The sequence below is a fragment of the Trichechus manatus genome, unplaced genomic scaffold, assembly GCF_000243295.1.
Source record: "Trichechus manatus latirostris isolate Lorelei unplaced genomic scaffold, TriManLat1.0 scaffold00010, whole genome shotgun sequence".
NCBI classification, from domain to species: Eukaryota; Metazoa; Chordata; class Mammalia; order Sirenia; family Trichechidae; genus Trichechus; species Trichechus manatus.
In genome coordinates this window covers 24,473,150-24,496,944 of record NW_004443946.1, presented here as the reverse complement: position 1 = coordinate 24,496,944, position 23,795 = coordinate 24,473,150, and the positions used below count along the sequence as shown (strand labels likewise).

Sequence of the window (23,795 nt, the reverse complement as noted above, 5' to 3'; positions counted from 1 at the left end):
GGACAGACCAGGTATTATCAGATTACAGACAAAGGACAAGCTCAGTGAAATGGCATGACTAGCTGAAGGCCACATAGCTGGTCAATGGCAGAACTGAGACTTGAGCCTGGATCCCAGGCTACAAATCTAAGGTCATTTTCTCTGTTTCTCTCTCAACTTGCCTGGAGATGGAGGGCTGGCTGGAACAAAATACCTTTTTTCTTTTTTAATTGTTTTCAAATGAACTCTTTTAGACATCTACACATTTCAAAATCTTAGACTTTGAATATGTTCGTGTTTAGAAAGGACTTAGCTCCTAAAAACCACTTATTCTCTCTTGAGGTCTTAACCACATATTTAAACTACAACTAGAGGAATTTATCAATTAGGTAGATCCAGCGAAAAATGTTGGATAAGGAGAGGACTTGTCAAGTACTGATATTACTCAGAAAGGCTGCAGAATCTCCCCTCTTGAGATTTTTATTTCCTTTACCTTATTTAAAAAAAAAAAAAAAAAAAAAAAGAACCCTTGCCATTAAGTTGTTTCCGACTCATAGTGATTCTACAGACAAAGCAGAACTGCCCCCCAGGATTTCCAAGGAGTGGCTGGTGGATTCTAACTTCCGACCTTTTGGTTAGCAGTTAAGCTCTTAACCACTGCGCCACCAGGGCCCTGGTGGCGCAGTGGTTTAAGTGATTATTTATTTATTTATTTTTAAAAGAAACTGGATAAATTCGCATCCAGGCTTGATGGTTTAACTATGACAAAGAATGGAGCCTCTGCCTAATTCCTTCTGATCTCATGATTGAATGGAAAGTTTGGGCCTTCCACACCAACTGTATGAATGGATCAGATGCTTCGTAAAACAAAGTAATGATGCACTTTCTGCTGGTGACCTCTGGACCAAGGGGTCTAACATTTATGGCTTGACAGAGGTCTCCTTTTTTCAGTGTTCACTTGAAATTTCAACCACAGTGGTTCTACTTTGTCTTTCAGGTTAGCTGAACATCACTAGAGTTCTTGATAAAATCATCACTGACTCTGGAAGCTAGAAGAAATGGGGCAAGACAGCTCAGGCCAGAACACTTAGAGTTCTGTTGTAGCAAAACAAAATGAAATATAATCCTGAACGATCACTATGTGTAGTGCCATGAAGCCAAATTTTCCAATTAAAATTATCTATACCTAATAGATAGGTCCCCGAGTGGTGCAACAGTTAACATACTCAGCTGCTAAGTGAACAGTAAGGGGTGAGTAAACTCAGTGATGATACAGAAAGAAAGGCCTGGCAAAATCCTTCTGAAAAATCAGCCACTGAAAATCCTATGGAGCACAGTGCTACTCTGAAAACACATGAGGTCACCATAAGTCAAAACTGACTCCAGAGCAACTGGTTTGGCCCTTTGGTATACCTGACAGGTTTAAGCAAGCAGAGTCAAACACATCTTTTAAGAGCAGTTTTGGCTTTATAATTGTAGATGTTGTACTTCAAATTTTTTAATTAAGCCCATAAAACTTAAGAGTATTAAGAAAAATAATTATTTTCACCTTAAGGGGGAAAAAACCATGCAGAAGTGGGGCAATTCCTTGTTGGTAATTAAAAAAAATTCTAGGCAGAAGAAATTCAGAGAGGGAAATGTTACAGATAAAGACAACTGAATAATTTCTAAACAAGGAAGGAAGGAAGGCATATTTTTCACATACAGAGGATGCCAAAGAGAGCACAAGGAACAATATTCAAACATCCTAGCTCTAATATACACACAGATGCACACATATAGATAGTCCAGTATATTGTAGCAGCTCAAGGCATTCCTTAATGTTCAGTGTAATCTAATTATAAGAAAGCCCTTCATTTCCTCTACTCTCAAGAAACATACAGCTTTTCCGGCATGAATAGTTAACTTATTAGGTCAACCAGAAAAAGCTCATTCATGATACTGAACTGCACTGACTACTGTGGGCAGGCACTTTTTCCTGGCCTTGTGCTGGCCCCAGACACTGACCAACTAATACAGAAATATTGATTGACATTTGTATGTAAGCTGTTATAAAGTCCCTCCCTGTTATATTTTCCAGATATTTTTAAATATTTTATTGTGTTTTAGGTGAAAGTTTACACAGCAAATCAGGTTCCTACTTAACAATTTTTATACAAATTGTTCTGTGCCATTGGTTACAATTTTTACTATGTGTCAGCATTCTCATTATTTCCATTCTGTTTGCTCTGTTTCTGTTGATTTAGCTTCCCTTCCCCTCCTTGCCTTCTAATCTTTCCTTTTGGGTAAATGCTGACTGTTTGGTCTCATATAGCTAATTGTTTAAGGGAGCATATTACTCACGGGTGATACTGTTTCTTTTATAAGCCAATCTATTATTTGGCTGAAAGGTGACCTACAGAAATAGCTTCAAATCCAAGTTCAAAGGTTATCTTAGGGCAACAGTCTACTTTTCAGACTTTTTACCTTATATAGAACATAGCTTTATTAAAAATCATGCTGTACAATGGCTTTATGTACATAAAAGTACTTTACACACATAAAGCATATAGCACTATGGCTCTGTGCCAATATTGGCATATATAAAAATAAGCTTTGAAATGTAGTAGTGGTTTTCCAAAAGAGTCAGCAGTTGAAGATTTATGCTACTTTCAAACTGGTTTATTAGTAAGGGCTTTGAGTCATCAGGCAAAAAGTAGAAACATTAAGGAGGAAGTTACTCCTTTATTCATTCACCAAAATTTACTGAGCATCTATTATGCTTATGGAAGCTCCCACTACGCAAGGTGCTTAGGATGAGCACATACACACACACACACAAAACAAACAAACCCATTGCTGTCAAGTCGATTCCAACTCATAGTGACCCCACAGGACAGGGTAGAACTGCCCCATAGGGTTTCCAAGGAGTGGCTCGTGGATTCAAACTACGACCTGTTGGTTAGCATCCAAGCTCTTAACCACTATGCCACCAGGGCCCCTAGGATAAGTATACTGGGTGAGAAATACTCTTGTATAGGAGGGCAGTAAACATTTGTAAGTGATCACATAAGTGGTTACTAATTGGCTACAGGGGTAGGGCAAGGGCCTAAGGGAAGCAAGAGAAAGTCCTGACATAAGCAGATGACTGGCTACAGGGGGTGGAGGTAATAGGCTAGACACAAACCAGGTCAACTTAGTATGTAACAGAAGACACGGTATGTGTACTTACAAGGCAATGTTTCTAGCTCTATAATGTGGCTGCCATGAGTCAGAACTGACTCAATGACAACTGGTTTTAAGTCTAGGTACACAGGCAATACCATCCATCCATCAGCAGGACTAGAGCTCCTCAACGTTAACTGAGGAGGCCTTTAGTGGCCCACAAACTGGCAAGGCCAGAACTCTCAGAAAAAAAAAAAGAACCCAGCTGGTGAGAGTGTATTAAAATTGGAACTATTTTTTTTTTTTTGAGTGATTCACTTTAAGAGCCGAAAGTGAAACAACAACTGCAACAAAAATTAAAATCTCTCCTTAAATTTTTAAGTTTCATAGAAAATACACAGACATTGTAAGGAGCAACATTTTAGAGCAATTAATAGACATTTTTAATGGTAGGAAGTTATCAGTGTGTATGGCTTCTCTTAATGACAGTCGAATACAACAATCCTATGTAATTACCGACCTATGTTAATGAAGTTCTCATGGGTGCCACAAAAAACCTGCACAATCATCAACAGGGACACAGAGGACAGAGAGGGTAGGAACAGAGCCCAGCCAGGAATATGCAGTGGAACTTAATCACTGTAATTTGGTTTCTGTCACCGAGTCCCAGGTACAAGCTCTTGTATGTACTGTCAAGGGATCTCCACATTAATTGCTGTTCCTGTCTTCAGAGGACACAAACACTCTAATTTGCAGTGATGTTAGCTTCTCCAGCAATGTGCATTTGGTGGCTGATTTCCCTTTTGCTCCAGAAAAGGAAGGCTGCTAAATCTCTGGTAATCCAACTCACCCTGCCAAGATCAACAGAATGAAATCACAAAGCCGCCAACTTTACCAGAGTCTAGAAAGGAATGTAATTCAACCTATCAGTAGGTGGGATGCACTGCCACCGTCCCTGAAAGGCCACATTTTTTTCTTCCCTAGTAAGTTTGACTTTCAATAGAAGTTATTTCTAAATGATAATTTAAATGTTTTCTGCATGGCCAGATTGAAGCAGAACATTTAGACAATCCCTTGAGTCCCAATCAGCGAATTTAGACAATGCATGCCCAGGTGCCTAATTTCAGAGGGCATTGTAGATCCCATGGGATTTGTTAGACAATGGCTCAGCCACATTCTTTTTGCTTCGGCTCCAGAGGCCCAGCTCTTTTCAAGCTTACTCCACGGTGGTTCCATTCTAGACAAGACCTCTATAACCGGCTTTCTTCTGCCATCAAATTAGACCAGAGACATAGCTCCAGACGGAATATCATTCCTAAAACGACATACTCCTTTCAAAAAAAAAAAAAAAAACCCCAAAGAAATATGAGTCAAGCTAAACCTTGAAGCCACAGAGAGACTATTCTGATTTGACAACTGTCCTAAGTCAAAGCAGGATCTATATAGTCAATGAGGTGATGGGGTTTGCCAAAACAGCAAGCAAATGTCATAATTCTGTGCCACGTGATTCTGGGTCTGTATTATATTTATATATTTGATGCCTAGCTTTCTGTTCTGTTTTCCCCAAGACTTCCCTTAACCACTTGAATCAAACATCCTATTTTCTGAATTGCAGAAAGTTAACCGGATGCCTGCTACTCGAGAATGCAGAGACTACTTCTCAATCTCCTTCTGGATACAATCACGGTCACTACAGCAGCATGGGAGTAGTAAACAGGAACAAAACTCCTGAGATGTCTCATGCCACAGAGATTTTAAAAGATTTTTTTTTTTTAATTTTTTAATTTTTTCCCATACAAAAATTTATACATACATTGTTATGTGACTCTAATTGCTCTCCCCATACTGTGACAGCACACTCCTCCTTTCCACCTCTGACTCCCCATGTCCACTCAACCAGCTCTTAACCCCTCTGCCTTCCCATCTCACCTCTGGACAGAAGCTGCCCATTTAGTCTCTTGCATCTACTTGAGCTAAGAGGCACACACATCACGAGTATCACTTTATGTCCCACAGTCTAGTCCAATCCCTGTCTGAAGAGTTGGCCTTGGAAATTGTTATAGTTCTGGGCTGATAGAGAAACCAGGGGGATTTAAAAGATTTTAAGAACAGGGATTTTAAAGGACAGGAAGGTCAATAATCTTATCGGTAAACATATAGCTACAAGGTACGACCTGAGTACTGAAATCCAAATTAAGTAGAGGATGCTCTTTCTCATTAAGGTTATCTAGGGCTTACTGACAGATTATGTGCCTGGATTCCTTGAATTGCCATTTGAAAATTAAAACTAAATTGAGCTTCTCTACTATTTCTTAAGGCAGTAACAATAAAAAGGATCCAGAAGTGAGCAAGGTTAAATGCTGTCACACAAGGCAATCAATGACTGACAAAAGTAAAAGATAAAAGGAGAAACCACCATAGAAATTAACAGGTCCCAAAAAGATAGTGATGGAATGGTTCCTTCCTAAAAGGAAGAACCTTGTCATAGTTTGGATTTTACGCTTAAATCCAAAACAGGAAATGAAAAATAGTATTTATTTTGCCTAGCAGGGTGATCTCCAAGGATACTGGCGAATGTGTACTTTTCTATTCTTAAAAGTAGATGGGATATGTCTAGTTTTGCTACATTTTTCTGTTAACTTTTCTGTTGGACACCTCCTCCCTCTCCCCAACACATCATTGTGAGGAGCCAGTTGCTGGGGGTAAAAATGAGCATGCAAACACTGATAAGTGATGTTCTCTGATACAGCGACAGTGCAAAGGATGTGTTTAGCATCGTAAATAAGGTCAGGTTAGTCTTAGAAAAGACCTCTTTCTTTTAAAAATATGGTCAAGAGTTTTTAAAAAAGATCTTCAAAAGACTGTCTCGTTCTACATTCTCTATCACTAGCTGAAAGCCAAAGTTACAAGGATGTATTCTTCCTCTCTAATTCTGGTATACAATTAAGAAAATTAAAAAAAAATTCAAATACAACTTTACAAAGAATAAATCTGAAAACTTGTTTCACAATTTAAAGTAATATATTAGGATTGTAGGACCTATTTATAAAGCATTTTACTGGCAATGATTCTGACTCATGGCGGCTCCACGTGTTACAGAGTAGAACTGAGCTCCATAGGGTTTTCTTGGCTATAATCTTTACAGAAGCAGATGGCCAGGCCCTTCTTCTGTGGCGCTGCTGGGTGGGTTCGACCTACCAACCTTTAGGTTAGTATCAAGCACTTAACCATTTGTGCCACCCAGGGACCTTACTGGCAATTAAATGCATTAAATACAGGTATGTGCTGCTTAACTTCTGTTTGGGCAACATCTGACCACATATATGTCCAGGTTCCCTAAGGTTGTTCTTTTTTAAAAAGGGAAAATAGTTCTCCTTTTGTTTATTATTTTCCCCTAATCGTTTTAAAGACCCCAAACCCAGACTCTTGCAGTACTGGCCATGGGTGAGATTCAGGCAGGTGGGGCAGAAGATATAGCTCTGGGCATGGGCTCTTGGACTTTGTCTGGCAGGCAGGTAGGTGGCATCCGCCGCTGCCCTCTCAGCAACCAATGCCCATTCCTCCAGCCTCCGCCAGCAGCTCCAGCAGCAGCAGCAGCAGCAGCAGCAGCAGCCAGCAGCGGCAACGAGGACGATCGGAAGCGGGCTCCCATAGGACTTTAACGTGGTGTTCACCCAATCTCCAAATCACGTAACATCCCATTTCAAAGAATGTTATCATGGACGTTAAGTGACACATACCTGTATATAAAAGTAATTTTCACTGCATGAAAAACCTTCCTGCATATATTATTGAGCAAATAAAGGCGGAGGTCAGGATACTAGACTTAGGAGTGGGCTGGGACTCAGAGAAGCAGCATGGAAGGACAGTTACCTTGTGTGGGAAGCAGCATCGCTGATACTGAAAGTACTGTTCTCCCTTGTCAGAGGGCCCGAGCCTACTTGGCTCTTGCTGTGGATATCCAAGCTCAAGGAAGACTCTGCTTTCCGGTCCATGCCGTGGCTCTCTGCCTCTAAAGTCCGGTCTGCCAAAGAGATCACTTCACTGGAGCTGTGCCACAGGGGTGCCACTTTCTCCTTGACGGGCCCTGAGCGAGGCGACGATGTGGCGGCCCCCAGGGAGGCTGTGCTTCCATGGCCGGGGCCGTAGGAGGTGGTGTCAATGCCGCTGTCCGCAGAGGTGCCCTGCAGATAGTTATAGCTGCTGAGTTCAGATTCAGTGCGGTCCCCATCATACCACTTCTCGTCACTGTGGGCACTCGATGCGTTGCTGGAGAGAGTATTGCTACTGGAGTGGCTCGAATAGTGGCTATCAGACTGGAAGGGAAGCAGAATTTACTTAAATTCAGGTTCTGCTTCTTAAACACCAGGAAAAAACAATAGGAAAACAATACTGTGACGTGTGTCTAGTTATGGGGTCCTCGAGGCACAAATGTTCCAGTGATGACAAATCAAAGTCAGACAGGAGGTACCTGGGAAAATCTGTGACTCTGGGTGGCAGAGAGCATATGAAATGTTTCAAAGAATCTACTTTTCATTATTTGACTTATGCTAAAGTATCAACAGTATTGAGATAATTTTCATGAGAAAAAAAACTAAACCATCATTAAAATGTCCTTAATACCTTAGCTTAAAAATAAAAAGGAAATGACATGTCCAAAGGACCTATAATTAGAAAGTATGCTTGACTCTAAAAGTAAATAGGGTAGGATAAAAGTAAATTAAATAGGACAGGCTGAATATAAAGCTTATCCTCAAGAGATCTCTTCTCCCTTCCCAACTAGTATCTATTTAGTAGTCAGCTTTCTAAGGAGTGTTGCCTCTCCAAAAGATGCTTTGAACTCAGGCAAAATGTACACAGAGATGCTCAGACAATTCAATGGGGAAAGAATAATCTTTTTAACAAATGGTGCTGGGACAACTAGTGTCATGGACTGAATTATGCGAGCCCCAAAAATATGTATCAACTTGGTTAGGCCATGAGTCCCAGTGTTGTGTGGTTGTCCTCCATTTTGTGATTGTAATTTTATGTTAAAGAGGATTAGGATGGGATTGTAACACCACCCTTACCCAGGTCACATCTCTGATCCAATGTAAAGGGAGTTTCCCTGGGGTGTGGCCTGCACCACCTTTTATCTTACAAAAGATAAAAGCAAAGGGAAGTAAGCAGAGAGTTGGGGACCTCATACCACCAAGAAACCAGTGCCAGGAGCAGAGCGTGTCCTTTGGACCTGAGGTTCCTGCACTGGGATGCTCCCAGACCAAGGGAAGACTGATGACAAGGACCTTCCCCCAGAGTGGACAGAGAGAGAGAAAGCCTTCCCCTGGAGCTGACACTGTAAATTTGGACTTGTAGCCTCCTGGCCTGTGAGAGAATAAATTTCTCTTTGTTAAAGCAATCCACTTGTGGTATTTCTATTACAGCAGCACTATATGACTAAGACAACTAGGTATCCACATGCAAAAGAATGAAGTTGGACTCATACCAAATATAAAAATGAACTCAAAATGAATTAAAGACCAGATGATACAGCTAAAAACTATAAAACTCTTAGAAGAAAACACAAGTATAAGCCTTCATGACCTTGGATTATGCAATCTTAGATATGATACCAAAAGTACAAGAAACAAAGGAAAAAGTAGATAATTTGGACTTAATCAAAATTAAAAACCTCTGTGTCTCAAGTGATACCCTGCAGAAAGTGAAAAGACAACCCAAAAATGGGACAAAATATTTGCAAATCATATCTAACAAGGGACTGGTACACAGAATATATATAAAGAACTCTTACAGCTCAGCAATAAAGACAAATAACCCAATTAAAAGTGGGTAAAGGACTTGAATAGACATTTCTCCAAAGAAGATATAGAAATGGCCAATAATCACAGGAAAAGATGCTCAACATCATTAGTCATCAGAGAAATGCAAATCAAAACCACAATGAGATACCACTTTATACCCACTAGGAAGGCTATAATCAAAAGGCAGACAATAACAAATGTTGACAAGGATGTGGAGAAATTGGAACCCTCATACATCGCTCGTGGGAATGTAACATGGTGCAGCTGCTGTGGAAAACAGCTTGGCAGTTCTTAAAAAAGTTAAGCACAGAGTTATCATATGGTGCAGCAATTCTACTCTTAGGTATATATCCAAGACTATTAAAATCATCCGTTCATATAAAAACTTTCACATGAATGTTTATAGCTGCACTACTCATAATAGTCCAAAAGTAGAAACCCAAATGCCCATCAATTGATGAATGGATAAAATATGGTTTTTCTATACAGTAAAATATTATCAGCCATAAAAAAGGAATGAAGGACTGATGCATGCTACAACATGGATGATCCTTGAAAACATTATGCTAAGTGAAAGAGGCCAGATACAAAAGGCCACATATTGTATGATTCCTTTTCCATGAAATGTCCAGAATAGGCAAATCCATAGAGATAGCAAGTGGATTAGTGGTTAGAGCAGTGGGGTAGGGGGGCAGATGGGGAGTGACTGCTAACTGGTACTGAGTTTCTTTTTGGGGTGATAAAAATGTTCTGGAATTAAGATAGTGGTGATGGTTGCCCATACAAACCATTGACATGTATACTTTAAAGGGGTGAATATTATGGCATGTGAATTTTATCTCAATTAAACAAAAAAATTATACAGAACCCTTTCTACATAGTGGCTTAGTTGTTTAGAGAGAACATTTTAAAGACTTTACCAAAAACCTCAAAACAGGTAAGTCCCTACTTAAAGAAAATGAGGGGAAAAAGTAAAGTTTAAAAAGATATCTGAATAAAATATATTTTAAACTAAAGAGAGGCAGGAAGTCCAGATATGTGGTGGAAAGTAAGAAAAAAGAAGAGAGAAGGAAGAGTGTGTCTGTTTGTGTATAAATATATCAATATACTGTGGCCGAGAAAGAGGCGTGCTCTTTACTGGCTGGGGATAGGGGCATGAGGAGGATACTCCAGTTTCACTTCAAAGCAAAAGTCTCTTCTCCTTAAAAAAAAAAAAAAAATCCCAGTCACTTCAGTGATATTACTCTAGTTTTCCTCAATAACTGTTTTCATATTTTTAGATCCATCATAACTCTGGATCTAAAAAGCCCCTACCCACAGGTGGCTACTCAGCACATTAAATGTGGTTAGTCTGAATTGAGATGTGCCAAGAGTATAAAGTACATACTAGAATTCTATAGAAATATAATGTGAGCTACATACGTAATTTAAAATTTTCTAGCAGCCAAATTAAAAAAAAAAAAGTAAAAAGAAACAGGTGGAAGTAATTTAATAATATATTTTATTTAACCCAATATATCAAAAATATTATCATTTCAACATGGAATCAACATTAAAAAATTATTGAGATATTTTTCATTCTAAGCCTTCAAAATCCAGTGTGCATTTTACACTTGCAGCACATCTCAGTTCAGTCATCGGTCACATGAGCCACATTTCAGGTGCTCAAGGTGTGGGTAAGAGCTAATATAACAAACAGGGTAGCTCTAGACAGTAACAATCAAGCAAAAAACTCCAAGTGTTGTCGTGAGGCCACACAAGAAAGGAAGTAGTAGTTAGCTTCCAGCCTGTGGTTCAATACAATGAAACAGAAATCTGATGAAGGATTTGGACATTCGTTATCCTGAGGAAAAATTTTACATGAAGAAAAACATCCTTTGGGCTAACTTAGGTCCACTTGCTCTTCATCAACTCTGATGAAGATTAAAGACTACATCCTTCAGTATGGATTACACCTCAGCGTAAAGAAAACAAAAATCCTCACAGCTTGACCAATAAGCAACATCATGATAAATGGAGAAAAGGCTGAAGTTGTCAAGGATTTCATTTTACTTGGATCCACAATCAACTCCCATAGAAACAGCAGCAGTCCAGAAATCAAATGACATTGCATTGCACAAATCTGCTGCAAAAAACCTCTCTGAAGTGTTAAAAGGCAACAATGTCACCTTGAAGACTAAGGTGTGCCTCACTCAAGCCATGGTGTTTTCAATCACCTCATATACATGTGAAAGCTGGACGATAAATAAGGAAAAAGAATTGAAGCCTTTGAATTGTGGTGTTAGTGAAGAATATTGAATATACCATGGACTGCCTAAAGAAGGAACAAATCTGTCTTGGAAGAAGTACAACCAGAATGCTCCTTAGAAGCACGGATGGTGAGACTATGTCTCACATACTTTGGACAAGTTATCAGGAGGGACTAGCCCCTGGAGAAAGACATCATGCTTGATAAAGTAGAGCATCAGCGAAAAAGAGGAAGACCCTCAACAAGATGGACTGACACAGTGGCTGCAACAATGGGCTCAAGCATAACGATGATTGTGAGGATGGCACAGGACAGGACAGTGTTTTGTTCTGTTGTACACAGGGTCGCTATGAGTCAGAACCGACTTGACAGCACCTAACAACAACAGGTCCACCTGTGAATTCTGACACACACCTATTCGCTCTCTTCCTTCCTGTGGTGGGAATACTGTGGCTCACCACTCACCCCTCCTTAACTTCTTTTCATGGGCTCTCAGTTAGATACTGTTTTCAAAGAGTCCTACCACATAGCAATTCAACATTCCCACAATTCAGTCTTTGGTGTTTATTCTCTCCACAGGCTCAGTCCTGGGCACAAATGGGGAAAAATGTGTTTTAAGGAACCTCAGAATCTCTGTTTTATGACCACGTTTTTCCTCCCTTCCTCCTTGAGGTACCTACAAAGGACTCTCTTCTTCTTAAATTCTCTTCTCCAGAAATGACTGAAGCCTTAACTTTCTTAGGGTATTTGTAGTTTAAAAGGAAGGAAAGCCAAAACCAAGGAGGTAAAGTCACCGTAGTAGACTCCTTGATGTCAGAGAGGAAATGGGTTTGGGAGAGTTTGTTGGGGAGCTTTACTAGAAGTCCCTTTCAAGCCACAAGACAAGGAGCTCCCACCTCGAATGCAGTGGCTCCCTATGTATACAGTTCCTATCACTTCTCCTCCCCTATCCTGCTCAGGGGATGATGAAGTCAGAGCAAGGACACTGGGGAAAGCGAATAATGAGCCTCAGGAATGCACCACTGAGCTTTGTAAGGTTTTTGATCATATGATTATCTGTAGATCTATCTTTTTTCTTAGTTTAATATTAAAATTAGTTTGTACTCTCTGAAGATACACTAGGTGGGGCATCACCTAAGAATTGTTTGTGGAAGAAAAAAAAATTTTTTTTAAATCATTTTTACTTTTTGAGTGTTCTAAAGCTCCTGCGCTCTCAAACCTTTTATGAGCTCTAAATGATTATATCTATGCTATGATTAGGTAAGAGGCCTAGGAGTACAGCAGGGATGGGGATCCACAGACTGGCTGATAATCTATTGAGTCTGTCACTTGTGTGATATGTGATAACATCACATTTCCACAGGAAGTCTCTCTCCATGGTGCATAGTGCAGGGCTTGGAATACATACTGGGTGCTCTCTCTCTTGCTTTTTAGCTTTCTCTAGAGCAAAACTTATGCTGCCCCTCCCCATTAAAACTTTCCTGAGCATCTTACATGTTAGTTACATAATATGAAATGCAGTATTTCCTCATCCTATAATATGACCTGAATATAAACACACAATCCAGTGAAGAGACTGGCCAAGGAAACCAACCGCATTCCAAAGGAAAATGGTAACTTCTTTATTTCCCATTCTACCTGTAAGTGATAAGGTAATTCTGTATCACTACGTAAAAGCATAAAAATACATGCCACTATGGAAGATAACAGAAGCAGTAGAGGGGAGTTTAGGGGAAGTTGTTCCCTTGACAGATACTCCAACCATATGTCATGCTTGCTATTGTGTAAGCAAATGACATTCATTTCCAGTGTATTTCTATTCCTAGCATTTTAGGATTGCATATGATTGGGGAAGGTGGCTTTCCACCCAGATCACCCAGACCTATGGAGGTGCATACCAATGAGGGATTACAATTTATCTAAAAACACCCTTAGGGCCATGGCCATAGACATTTCAGTGAATGCCCAACCTCTGCCAGGATATTCTCCTCTTTGACCCTGCAGAGGAAATAGCAGCGTGGACCTGTACCATTTTCATGTTGCAAGGAAGGCACTTTGCTAGGAAGCTATTGATTTTATTATTTTACAGTTAACTTACATGCCCTTGCTTGTTTGGAGACAAATGAACCACTGGATCCTGCCGTATCAATCTCCCACTGGGGCTCTCACGGAAAGCGGGCAGTACCTTTGATACTGCTGGGAGGTGGCACGTTGGCTCTGGAATATAGCACAGGACATTATGGTGCAGGCACTAAATGGATACAAGCACATGTTGACAAATGAAGACGGCTTGCCATTGCATCTTTCAGTTCACTGACCAGCAAACTCTGAATTCCAGCAATAAGCTTGTTGAAAGTTTATACAATAGACAGCATGTCAGAAACTAAGTGGCTGATGGATAAAGCTTGCAGCTGGTGACAATGTGTCATGTCATACACATTAGCATAGCCAAGTACCACCAAACCAAAGGCCATGAACAACACGGCAGTGTTTGGAATCAACTTTTGGTTTGGGGAAAAGTTTAAAATATATGGGTTAAACTTACGAAATTCATTCATCACAAAGTTTGGCTAACCTAGCTTTGTCTACATTACCTAGACAGGCACGGATGCAATTACGTGTTACTTACCATGACACTTTGGAAATATTTTACCTGTATATTCATGCTGCTCGAGGACAAAAGAATTGAAATCCTGAGGTCCTCTATAACTGTAAGCTAAGCACAACAGAAAAGACACACAGCAACTAGTTTACTTAAAACAATTGCTTCCTTTGGGACTCCAAGCTGGCATTAAGATGGGGTTCCAAAGGTGAAAGATAAGCCATTTATCCTCTTTAACACACCTACAGCTAACAGCAACAATTCTGGACTTTTATAATACCTTTCGTAAAATGTAAGGACTGGGCAACACACTCTTATTCTGACTCTCGGCCATTTCCAAAAGCAGAGAGGCAAAAAAACAAACCAGGGAGATGAGTGAACCAATTAAGCAAGATGAATCCCTTCTCTCCGCTGTCAGTGGGGTACTGGTTTACAACACACTGATGTACAAAGAAAGGGAGGTCCAGCTAACAAATAAGAATCTTCTCAACATTCTCAGCGGGTGAACTGCAAGTCGTTAGAGAATTTTTTTCTTACAAATTGAGTGTAAAAAGGTCAGTCCTTTACACATTCTATATAGTGTATTGAGTAATGAAAATTTAGCAGACAATTACTTTCCTTGAATTCTCCTTAGCATGTTTTATATCAACTAAGCCCCTCATTTCTTCTGATGTGTCAACTGCAGAAACCTGGGTTATTCTTCTATAATGCTGAGATATCAAAAATTATAAACATTTATTTTAAGACATTCCAAGCCTTAGACTTTTGGATGGAGAAAGGCCACAACTTACACACTGTGGTGAAAAGGCTTCTCCGGCAGGCTTTTAATAAGCAGTATCTTATTTAAAAAAAGGTATACTTTCTAAAAGGATGAATGCATAAAAAAGATTAATCCATATTAATTTGAGGGTCTTATCTATTAAGAGTGGGATGCCACTAAACTAAAATGGATGCAAAGGATAAAAGACAAGAGGGAGTTTTATGTGAACGAATGAATATGGGGCTAAGATGAACCTCATAATTACCCCTTCCAATCCCAAGATGCATTTTCATGCCTCTTATGACTTCGTGGAAGTGGGAAGTGTGACACTGTACAGTGTACAAAGGGTTTGCTGGCAGCTTTGTTCAAAGCCTGCACTGGGAGCCAAAAAAAGCTGCTTAAGTCACGCTAAACAAGGGATCCTTTTTACATGTGGCGTTACCATCTCAACAGTATCAAAACATATGGGATTAAAAACATTCTGTCAAGAGCAGAACAGCGGATCCGTACCCGCTCAGGTTTTCTGCACTGGGGGTGGGTGGGAGGAGAGTGGGGGCCTACAGATGGCTTTAGTAACAAGGCACATCGTAGGGAAGTTACTGGAGCAATGCACATCTTAGGAACCTAAGATTTACATTTCTCTCCCTCATCTCCAGTCTTAACTCACTCCCATCTCCATTCCCTTTTATGTTCCTGGTTAGTACGTTTACACAGGCACAGTCATTAATACAGGACAAAACAACGGATTTGCAGAGAAGATAAAAAGATAGGTCTTTGCCCTAAACGTTTATCTTTTTCAGCCCTAAAATTTACTTTATTTAATCCCACATGAGGGTAATGCTACTAGAGGTAAGAGAAAGGAAAAAAAGCCAACAGTCCAGATTCAAGTCCCTGATGTTAATACCAAATCCCTGATGCTATTGTGTTCAAGCTTAATCTTGTTCCATGGCAAAATATTATGTCAACTAGTGTTATGGTGTCATTGTAGAACAACAACACACATAGAGAAGAAGGACTGTAAGCCAGAAATCCAAAGGAGGGCTCACTAATGCAAATCTTTCCATCCAGCTATTATATGCTACCAAGCCACTGCCTCAGCTGACAGCTTAATAGCACAGTGCACAGGGGAAAAAAAAAAAAAAAACACATAAAGGAGGAGATTCTAACCAAGCTACAGATGTGACTGTTTAAAAAATAATTGTTTCTCTTTCCCACTTTGTACACAGTTTATTTATTTATTTAAACTCTACATTAAGAATACCAACGACCATTTAAACTAGGCAAAAAAACAAACAAACAAGGGGGAGGGAGGTACTTAGGACACATTGGGTAGTCTGGCTTTTAGTCTTGGAGCTGAAAATATGTCCTTTCTAGTTTGAAATGCAGGGTCATTTAAGATTCCCTGGCTCAGGGCTTATTTGTTGCTTTTTCCAATAAATAATCTAACAGAGACTTAATTCTAATTCATCTTTATTAACTAGGGCTCTACTGTATAACAGAATGCTTCAAAGATATCATCAAGAGGTGGCCAAAGTCACCTTGTGGGAAAAGCAACTTGTAGAAGTTACTTACCCATCTGGTCGGCAATGCTGTCCTCACTCCTTTGCCAGCTGGGTGTGGATTTTCCACTGCCACCAATATCTGACTGGGTATTCTGCCTGTCAATGGAGGCTGGGGATCTGCGGCTTACTCCAAACCTGTGGTGAGTCCCCCCAACAAAGGCAAAGAAGACTTCAGAGACCCCTCCACGAGGGCAGGTAGTCTTGGAGGTAGTGGACTAAATTCTAACCATGGGTACTACTAGGAGTGTTTGCTTACATATCTGTACTTGTATACGCATCCATGCACATGTGTATATAGGTATAAAAATGTATCTGCTGTCATCAATATACATTGCTCTATTTGTTTAGAAAGGTATGTAGACTATGTATGTAAATCGTAAATCAGGGCAGGAGCCATTAGGACTGAGCTAACCTATGTAGTGTGAAACACCAAAATCTTCCAGGCCTTGCAGAACCAAGCTCAGACTGTCACTCATGGCTGAAGGAAAACTTTTTACAAGCTCAGTGTTCCATATATATTTTCCAATAGGTGTATTTTAGGGGCTAGTTTTTGTTAATGCAGTAGTAGTTTATTATATCATTAAGTCATTCATTCTTGAAACAAGTATTTTCTGAGCACTTGCTCTATGGTCTGAAATACAAAGATTGTTATCATTTATATTACATGGAAACTACTTTCAAAATATATAAATTTTAAATTGCCTTTGGGAAGGGCAATTTGGAAGTAGGTAAAACTGGCATATATGAAGGCAAATGTCTACTTCTGGGAAGAACATGTAGTTATTTAATGAACCAGTTTTATTTTCCCTGTGTAGAACACTAACATAATATGTACTTAATTAAAACATGCACGCACCTTAAACAGCAATATCACCAAAGTAAATATTGACCATCCATGAAAAAGGGACAGCGTGTGAAACTCAAACATTCATGTGGAAATTTACAAACTTATATGTGTTTACCAAGGAATTTATGAGTAACCTACACAATGAAAGACAAAATAGGGCCTGAGTTAATTGATGCATGTGGTAGGTGTCTTACTTGCTAGAAACTGATAGACACATGGGCAGGCCAGCAGGCGATGTATTAGAAAGTGTATGGGATTAGGAGTAGGAAGACCTGGAACCAAATTCCAACTCCACCATCCAAAGTGACCCTGAGCAAAGTCACCCAACATTTTGCCTCTGTTTCCTTAACTGTAAAAATGGCAATTCCATTACACAGACCCAAGGAAAACATTTATATAAAAGCATTTGGGAACTAGAAAATCCTATAAAATATCTAGAATAAAATATTATAATAAAACTCCTATTACAGCATCTCCCTCCTTATTTTCCCACAAATAATATTCATTTACAGAAACAATCATGAGACTTGCTAAACAAAGTTACTGCTCTATACTGATGTAGCCAGTATGAAAAACAAAAAACTTGATTTATAAAAAATTCAGTACAAGTGCTCACCAAAAAAAAATTTCACCAATTATGCTTTTTGCCATCTACTCCCCAAGTAGAGTCCTTGTTTAGTTTAGAACAATGAATATCCTCAAATTGGCCCTATGATCCTCTTCTATATCTGCACTAAAATCCTCAATTAAAAAACAACAACAAAAAAAAAAAAACGCATGGAGATAAAAGTTAGTAATGGATTCTAACCTTGCTTTTATTTTTTGTAGTAGTTCATAGAAACTAAAGATCAGTTTCTAACCTCTGGATTTGAAGCCTAACATTTTTCTGGCTGTTTTTAAATAAACAATATAAGGCTATCTTTAAATTCTGCCCTTACAAACATTTTCACCCAAAGGACTTTTAATTTCAGTTAACATACACCCATGCACACCATTTATTTTGCCACAGAGTATGGGTGTAAAAAGATCCTGTCCTTGAGAAGCTCAGACAAAACTTGTTCTTCCTTTTTAAGAGTTTAATTGTGCCTTTTTTGGAGGAGCACTTAGTAGGTTAAGAGTCATAGTTCAGATTGGAATGTGTTTTTAAGTAATCATTTGGCTGATACCTGAAACACGTTTACAGCATCTTAAGTCTCTGCTTAAATATGTCCAGTGACTAAGAACTCTTGGCTTCGTGAGGCAGTCCACTCCTCTCCAGGGCAGTCCAACAGCTTTGAAATATCTTCCTCCAATGGGCTGGAATCTTCTTCTCCATAACTTTCATTTATCGGTCTTAGTTGCCCTCACAGAGAAGTTTAATCCCTCATCTAAGAGTACACTCTTCTGTGTCAGAAGAAAGCTATCATGCCCTCCTCACCTCAACCATTCTTGTCTTCAGGTTAGACATCCTCCGTGTGTCCTTACACCATGGTCTCTAAACTCTTCATTTACACAGTCCTTCCCCTCTGGACATGCCCCGCCTAGCCAACATTCCTCAAAGTGTGTGGCCCCAAAAGAAATCTCTAAGGATGGTAGAACAGGCCCTGTGTCTTTTAAACAGTTACTGCCTTTTAAACGATGGGGAACAACCTCAATACCACCTTCGGTTGGTTTAGTTATTAAGCACTAGAGTGAAAAGCTACTGACTCATTAAAATAAATTTGCAGCATGGCATTGGAACCTTGTTTCTAACATTAATATTGACCAAAACATTAATGTTTCAACTTAAATTTTAGGTATATATTCAAAGTATATCACACACAGAAGAAGACAAAGTTTTCTAGCTCCATTTTATTTCATTGCTCTACTAACACTTAAGTTGCAGTGAATTCTTATTTTTGAAGTCAAATCAGGCCATTTAAAAATCTACTAATTAAAATAGGAAATAATTAGTTGGGCTGGTGGTGTGGTATAATGATACTTAACTCAAAACCTTAAGCAGGGACTTGTGAATAAGAGCTGAATTTTTTTCCCCTAATTGTTACTGAAGTAATTAAAATAAGAAATGTGCATTTTAGACAGGCTACCAAGGGAATCCTGGGGGAGACAGCGGAGTGGGGGAAAGCATATGTTATAGTGGTTTTATTACCTACATTCTGCTAACATAAACATTTAGCAACAACAAAAAAATAATGTTGAATAGCTGTAAAACCAAGAGAATGCTATAAACCTACTGCCATCGAGTTGATTCCAACTCATAGCAACCCCACAGGGTTTCCAAGGCTATAATCTTTAAGGAAGCAGAATGCCACATCTCCCCTCTCCCCACCCCCCACCCCAGGAGCCTCTGGTAGTTTCGAACTGCTGACCTTTCAGTTAGCAGTTGATCACTCTAACTACTGTGCCACCAGGGCCCCTACAGAATGCTATGGAGAAAAAAATACTCACTATGAGGGTATGTTTAGTAAGTATACTTATTTTGTGACACTGTGATACATCAAGAAACTGAGCAAATCATGTATCTATGTGTTAAAGATGTATTTGGGGAAAAATCAGAATAGAAATACCAGTTTTCAAAGCACCTCACACTGGATTTTCAAATGGCTGAGTTCTTAGTCAAGTTCCTGAGAGAGACATTTCAGCATGAAGTCTTTGATGGTCGTTTTATACTTCCTCTGGGCAAAGGCAGCTTAGTGTGCACTATGTAACGTTCTGCTGCTAATTACTTCCCAGCTTCAGACATTCCAATTGTTCTTCCTTTAGTGGCCTCTAAAATCATGTACATTTAGAATTTTACTTTGTAAGTTTTATCTGAGGCAAATAGTTACTTTTAGGCATTTAGTCTTTTCAAGAAAGATTTAAAACAAACAAACAAACAAAAAAACCCACAGGCTGAAATCAGAGAAGACTTTTAAGTGTGAGAAAAATAATTTTAAGCTCCGGATGTGATTATCATTTCCTCTACTTTAACAGTCAGACAAACTCCAACCAGTGCAAGTAGCACACTGCTGAGTCCACGTTGGAGGAAATATTAAGAAGTGACAGAGTCTGTACTATGAAACTAAATATAGGTAATGAAGAAACTGATGCAATTTGATTTCTCTGCATCGAGACCTCAGAGACTAGAGAATAATAAACTTCCTAAGAAGTGGTTTGAATCACCCATTAAAACATTTTTCTGTCTGGAATAGTAACCACATTGTCCCATTTATTCTTTTGTTTAAGTTGTTCAAGGCTAGCTGAATGGAAATTATTTTACATGTCTGAATTACAGATGAAAGATAGCAGAAAATGGGGAACGCATACCTACCCTTCTGGCATGGACTTCTGTCTATAAGTGCCCCCACCAGAGCCAGTCTCACTGGATGAAGACAGGTTGCTAGGGGAGTTACGGCACTGCTGGGATCTTGCTAAAGCAATGGACGAGACCGTCACGTAGATGTCCGAACCAGGAGATAGTCTGCATGTGCAAACCAAAAATATGAAGTCAACAATGCAAAGGGAAAATTCCAAGGCAATGCATGATGGATAATATTATATAAATGCTACAAAGGCAGCAACTTCATGGCAATAGTGAAAATGAAGCCAGCTGGAAGCCTACAAAAGAAACTTGCCTATAAACCTACTCTCTAGGGAACAGCTGGAAAATTGCCTTGAAGGGGGTTGGTGGGGAGAAGAGTAGTGTCAAAAAATAACAAGAAAAAAAATGTAGAAAACATGGACTTTCCAAAAGCTGGCAGAATTCAATGGGCTGAACTGCTTGTGCAGTTTGCTAGTACGGCAGAGAAGAAGTCAGTGAACCCAAGTGACTGACATAGCAATTCATTCCAATTTTTTACACCAGTTGTCCAGAGTATACGACCACACTGACTCTGGTACATTCTTAGTATGCTTCTTTGTTTTCCAATTTTATTACTAAAAGTCAGGAGTGACTACTCAGATTTTGCTATTTAGTATTTATTAATTAGGTAGATAATAATTGTTAGTTGCTGTCAAGTTGGTTCCGACTCATAGCGACCCTACGGACAACAGAATGAAACAATGTCTGGTCCTGTGCCATTCTCACAATCATTGCTATGCTTGAGCCCATTGTTTGCAGCTACTGTGTTAATCCAGCTTGCTGAGGGTCTTCCCATTTTTCGATGACCTTCTACTTTACCAACTATGAAGTCCTTCTCCAGGAACTGGCCCCTCCTGATAAACATGTTCAAAGTATGTAAGATGAAATCTCACCATCCTCACTTCTAAGGAGCAGTCTGGCTGTACTTCTTCCAAGGGACAGATTTATGTTGATGATAATATCGCCATATAAAACTTCCTTAAAAAAATACTGCGAACTGCGTTTGTTGAATTTAATTGGAATTAATGAATTTAGAGAATGTCACAGTAGAGGTGTGCTCCATAGCCACCTACTATATCTATTTCTAAAATTACGGATTCTTCACCCTGCTTACTGGCTCTTGAGACAAAAACCAGAGCTCTGTAGTCAGGACAGACACATATCTTGTTCCTCTACTCCTCTAGTATGGAACTAGGCAACTGCTAGGATATCAATAAATGACACCGACAACTGTGAAAAGGTGCAAACTAAACCTTAGTAACAATGATATTTTATTTCAAAAGTGGATGCTCGAAGGGAAAAACTTAGGTTGGACTTCATTAAAATTAAAACAAAACAAAACAAAACAAAAACTTCTGCCCTGCAAAAGACTGTTAAGAAAATGAAAAGACAAGCTATAGACTGGCAAAAGGTATTTACAAAATACTTATCAGATAAAGGATTTGTATCCAAAATATACAAACTGTTCTTAACAACAACAAGAAAACAAAACTCTCAATTAAAAAGTGGATGGAAGTGCTGAAAAGACACCTCACCAGAGAAGACACACAGACAGAAAGTAAGCATATAAAAAGATGCCCAACATCACGTGTCATTAGCAAAATGCAAATTAAAACAATAATGAAATACCACTACACACCTATTAGAATGGCTAAAATCTCAAACACTGGTAACACCAAATGCTGATAAGGATATGGAGCAACAGAAACTTTCATTTATTGCGCATGGGAACGCAAATTGTACAACCATTTTGGAAGACAGTCTGGCAATTTCTTACAAAGCTAAACACAGGCTTGCCGTACAATCCAGCAATTGCACTCAAGCTCTTAGGAATTTACTGAAGTGAGCTAAAAACTTATATTCACACAATAACCTCCACATGAATGTTTACGGCAGCTTTATTCATAACTGTCAAAAACTGGAAACAACCAAGATGTCCTCCTATAGGTGAATGGAGAAACAAAACTACAGCACATCTATACAATGGAGTATTATTCAGAGATAAAAAGAAATGAGCTATCAAGCTACGAAAAGACATGGGGAATTCTTAAATGCACTGCTAAGTGAAGGAAGTTAACGTGAAAAAGCTACATACTGTATGGTTGCAACTATATAACATTCTAGAAAAGGGAAAACTGTAGACAGAGTAAAAGTCATTGGTTGCCAGGTTGCCAAGAGTTCAGGGGGAAGAGGAGGAAAGATAAACAGAAAACAGCCCTGGGGATTTTTAGGGTGGTGAAACTATTCTTTATGATACTATAATGGTGGATACATGACACATTTGTCAAAACCTACAGAAATGTACAACACACAAAGTGAAGCCTAATGTAAACTATGGACTTCAGTTGTTAATAACATATCGATATTAGATCCTAAAAGGTTTACACACAAAAAGAAACAATCTTTGGTGGTTACGAGGAAGGGAGGAATGGGGAGGGGGAAACCCTAAATAGACAATAGGTAAGTGGTAACTTTGGTGAAGGGTAAGACTGTACACAATACTGGGGAAGCCAGCACAACTTGTCCAAGGCAAGGTCACGGAAGCTCCATAGACACATCCAAACTCCCTGAGGGACCGAATTGCTAGGCTAAGGGCTGTTGGGACCATGGTGTCAGGGAACATCTAGTTTAGCTGGCATGACATTTTATAAAGAAAATATTCTACATTCTACCTTGGTGAGTAGTGTCTGGGGTCTTAAAAGCCCGTGAGGGCCATCTAAGATACTCCACTGGTCTCACCCCTTCAGGAACAAGGGAGAATAAAGAAAACAACATACAAGGGAAAGATTAGTCCAAAGGACTAATGGACCACAACTACCATAGCCTCCACCAGACTGAGTCCAGTACAACTAGATGGTGCCCAGCTAACATCACTGACTGCTCTGACAGGGATCACAATAGAGGGTCCTGGACACAGCTGGAGAAAAATGTAGAACAAAAGTCTAACTCACAAAAAAAGACCAGATTTACTGGCCTGACAGAGACTGGAGAAACCCCAAGAGTATGGCCCCTGGGCACCCTTTTAGCTCAGTAATGGAGTCACTCCCGAGGTTCACCCTTCAGACAAAGATTGGACAGGCTCAAAAAACAAAACGAGACTAATGGGGCACAACAGCCCAGAGACAAGGACTAGAAGGCAGGAGAGGACAGGAAAGCTGGTAACAGGGAACCCAAGTTCGAGAAGGGAAGAGTGTTGACATGTCGTGGGGTTGTTAACCAAGGTCATAAAACAATGCGTGCACTGTTTAATGAGAAAGTATTTGTTCTGTAAACCTTCATCTAAAGTACAATAAAAAATTAAAACAAAAGTGTCAACATTAGATCCAAATATACCATACTAATGTAAGATGTTAATGATAGAGAAAATGGTGTGTGTGTGTGTGTGTGTGTGTGTGTGTGTGTGTGTGTGTGTGTGTGTGTGTGTGTGTGTGTGTGTGTGTGTAGGGAGAGGGGATACAGAGAGAGAGAAATGCTGTTCCTTCAGAAGACGCCTGTAAGGTCAGAGGTGTTCAAAGACTAGGATGTGAGAACAT

At 39.5% G+C, this 23,795-nt stretch overlaps 1 protein-coding gene across 1 annotated transcript in view; it reads right to left on the bottom strand.

Annotated features, from left to right (window-relative positions):
- Positions 1-23,795, bottom strand: part of SIPA1L1 (signal induced proliferation associated 1 like 1) — a 409,883-nt gene that overhangs the window by 22,565 nt on the left and 363,523 nt on the right. The window contains exons 16-19 of the mRNA XM_004371003.2: positions 20,233-20,382; positions 16,107-16,231; positions 13,271-13,389; positions 6,997-7,439 (exon numbers count right to left, since the gene is read on the bottom strand). Coding sequence (XP_004371060.1) covers positions 6,997-7,439; positions 13,271-13,389; positions 16,107-16,231; positions 20,233-20,382 — 837 coding nt within the window. The remainder of the gene's footprint in view (positions 1-6,996; positions 7,440-13,270; positions 13,390-16,106; positions 16,232-20,232; positions 20,383-23,795) is intronic.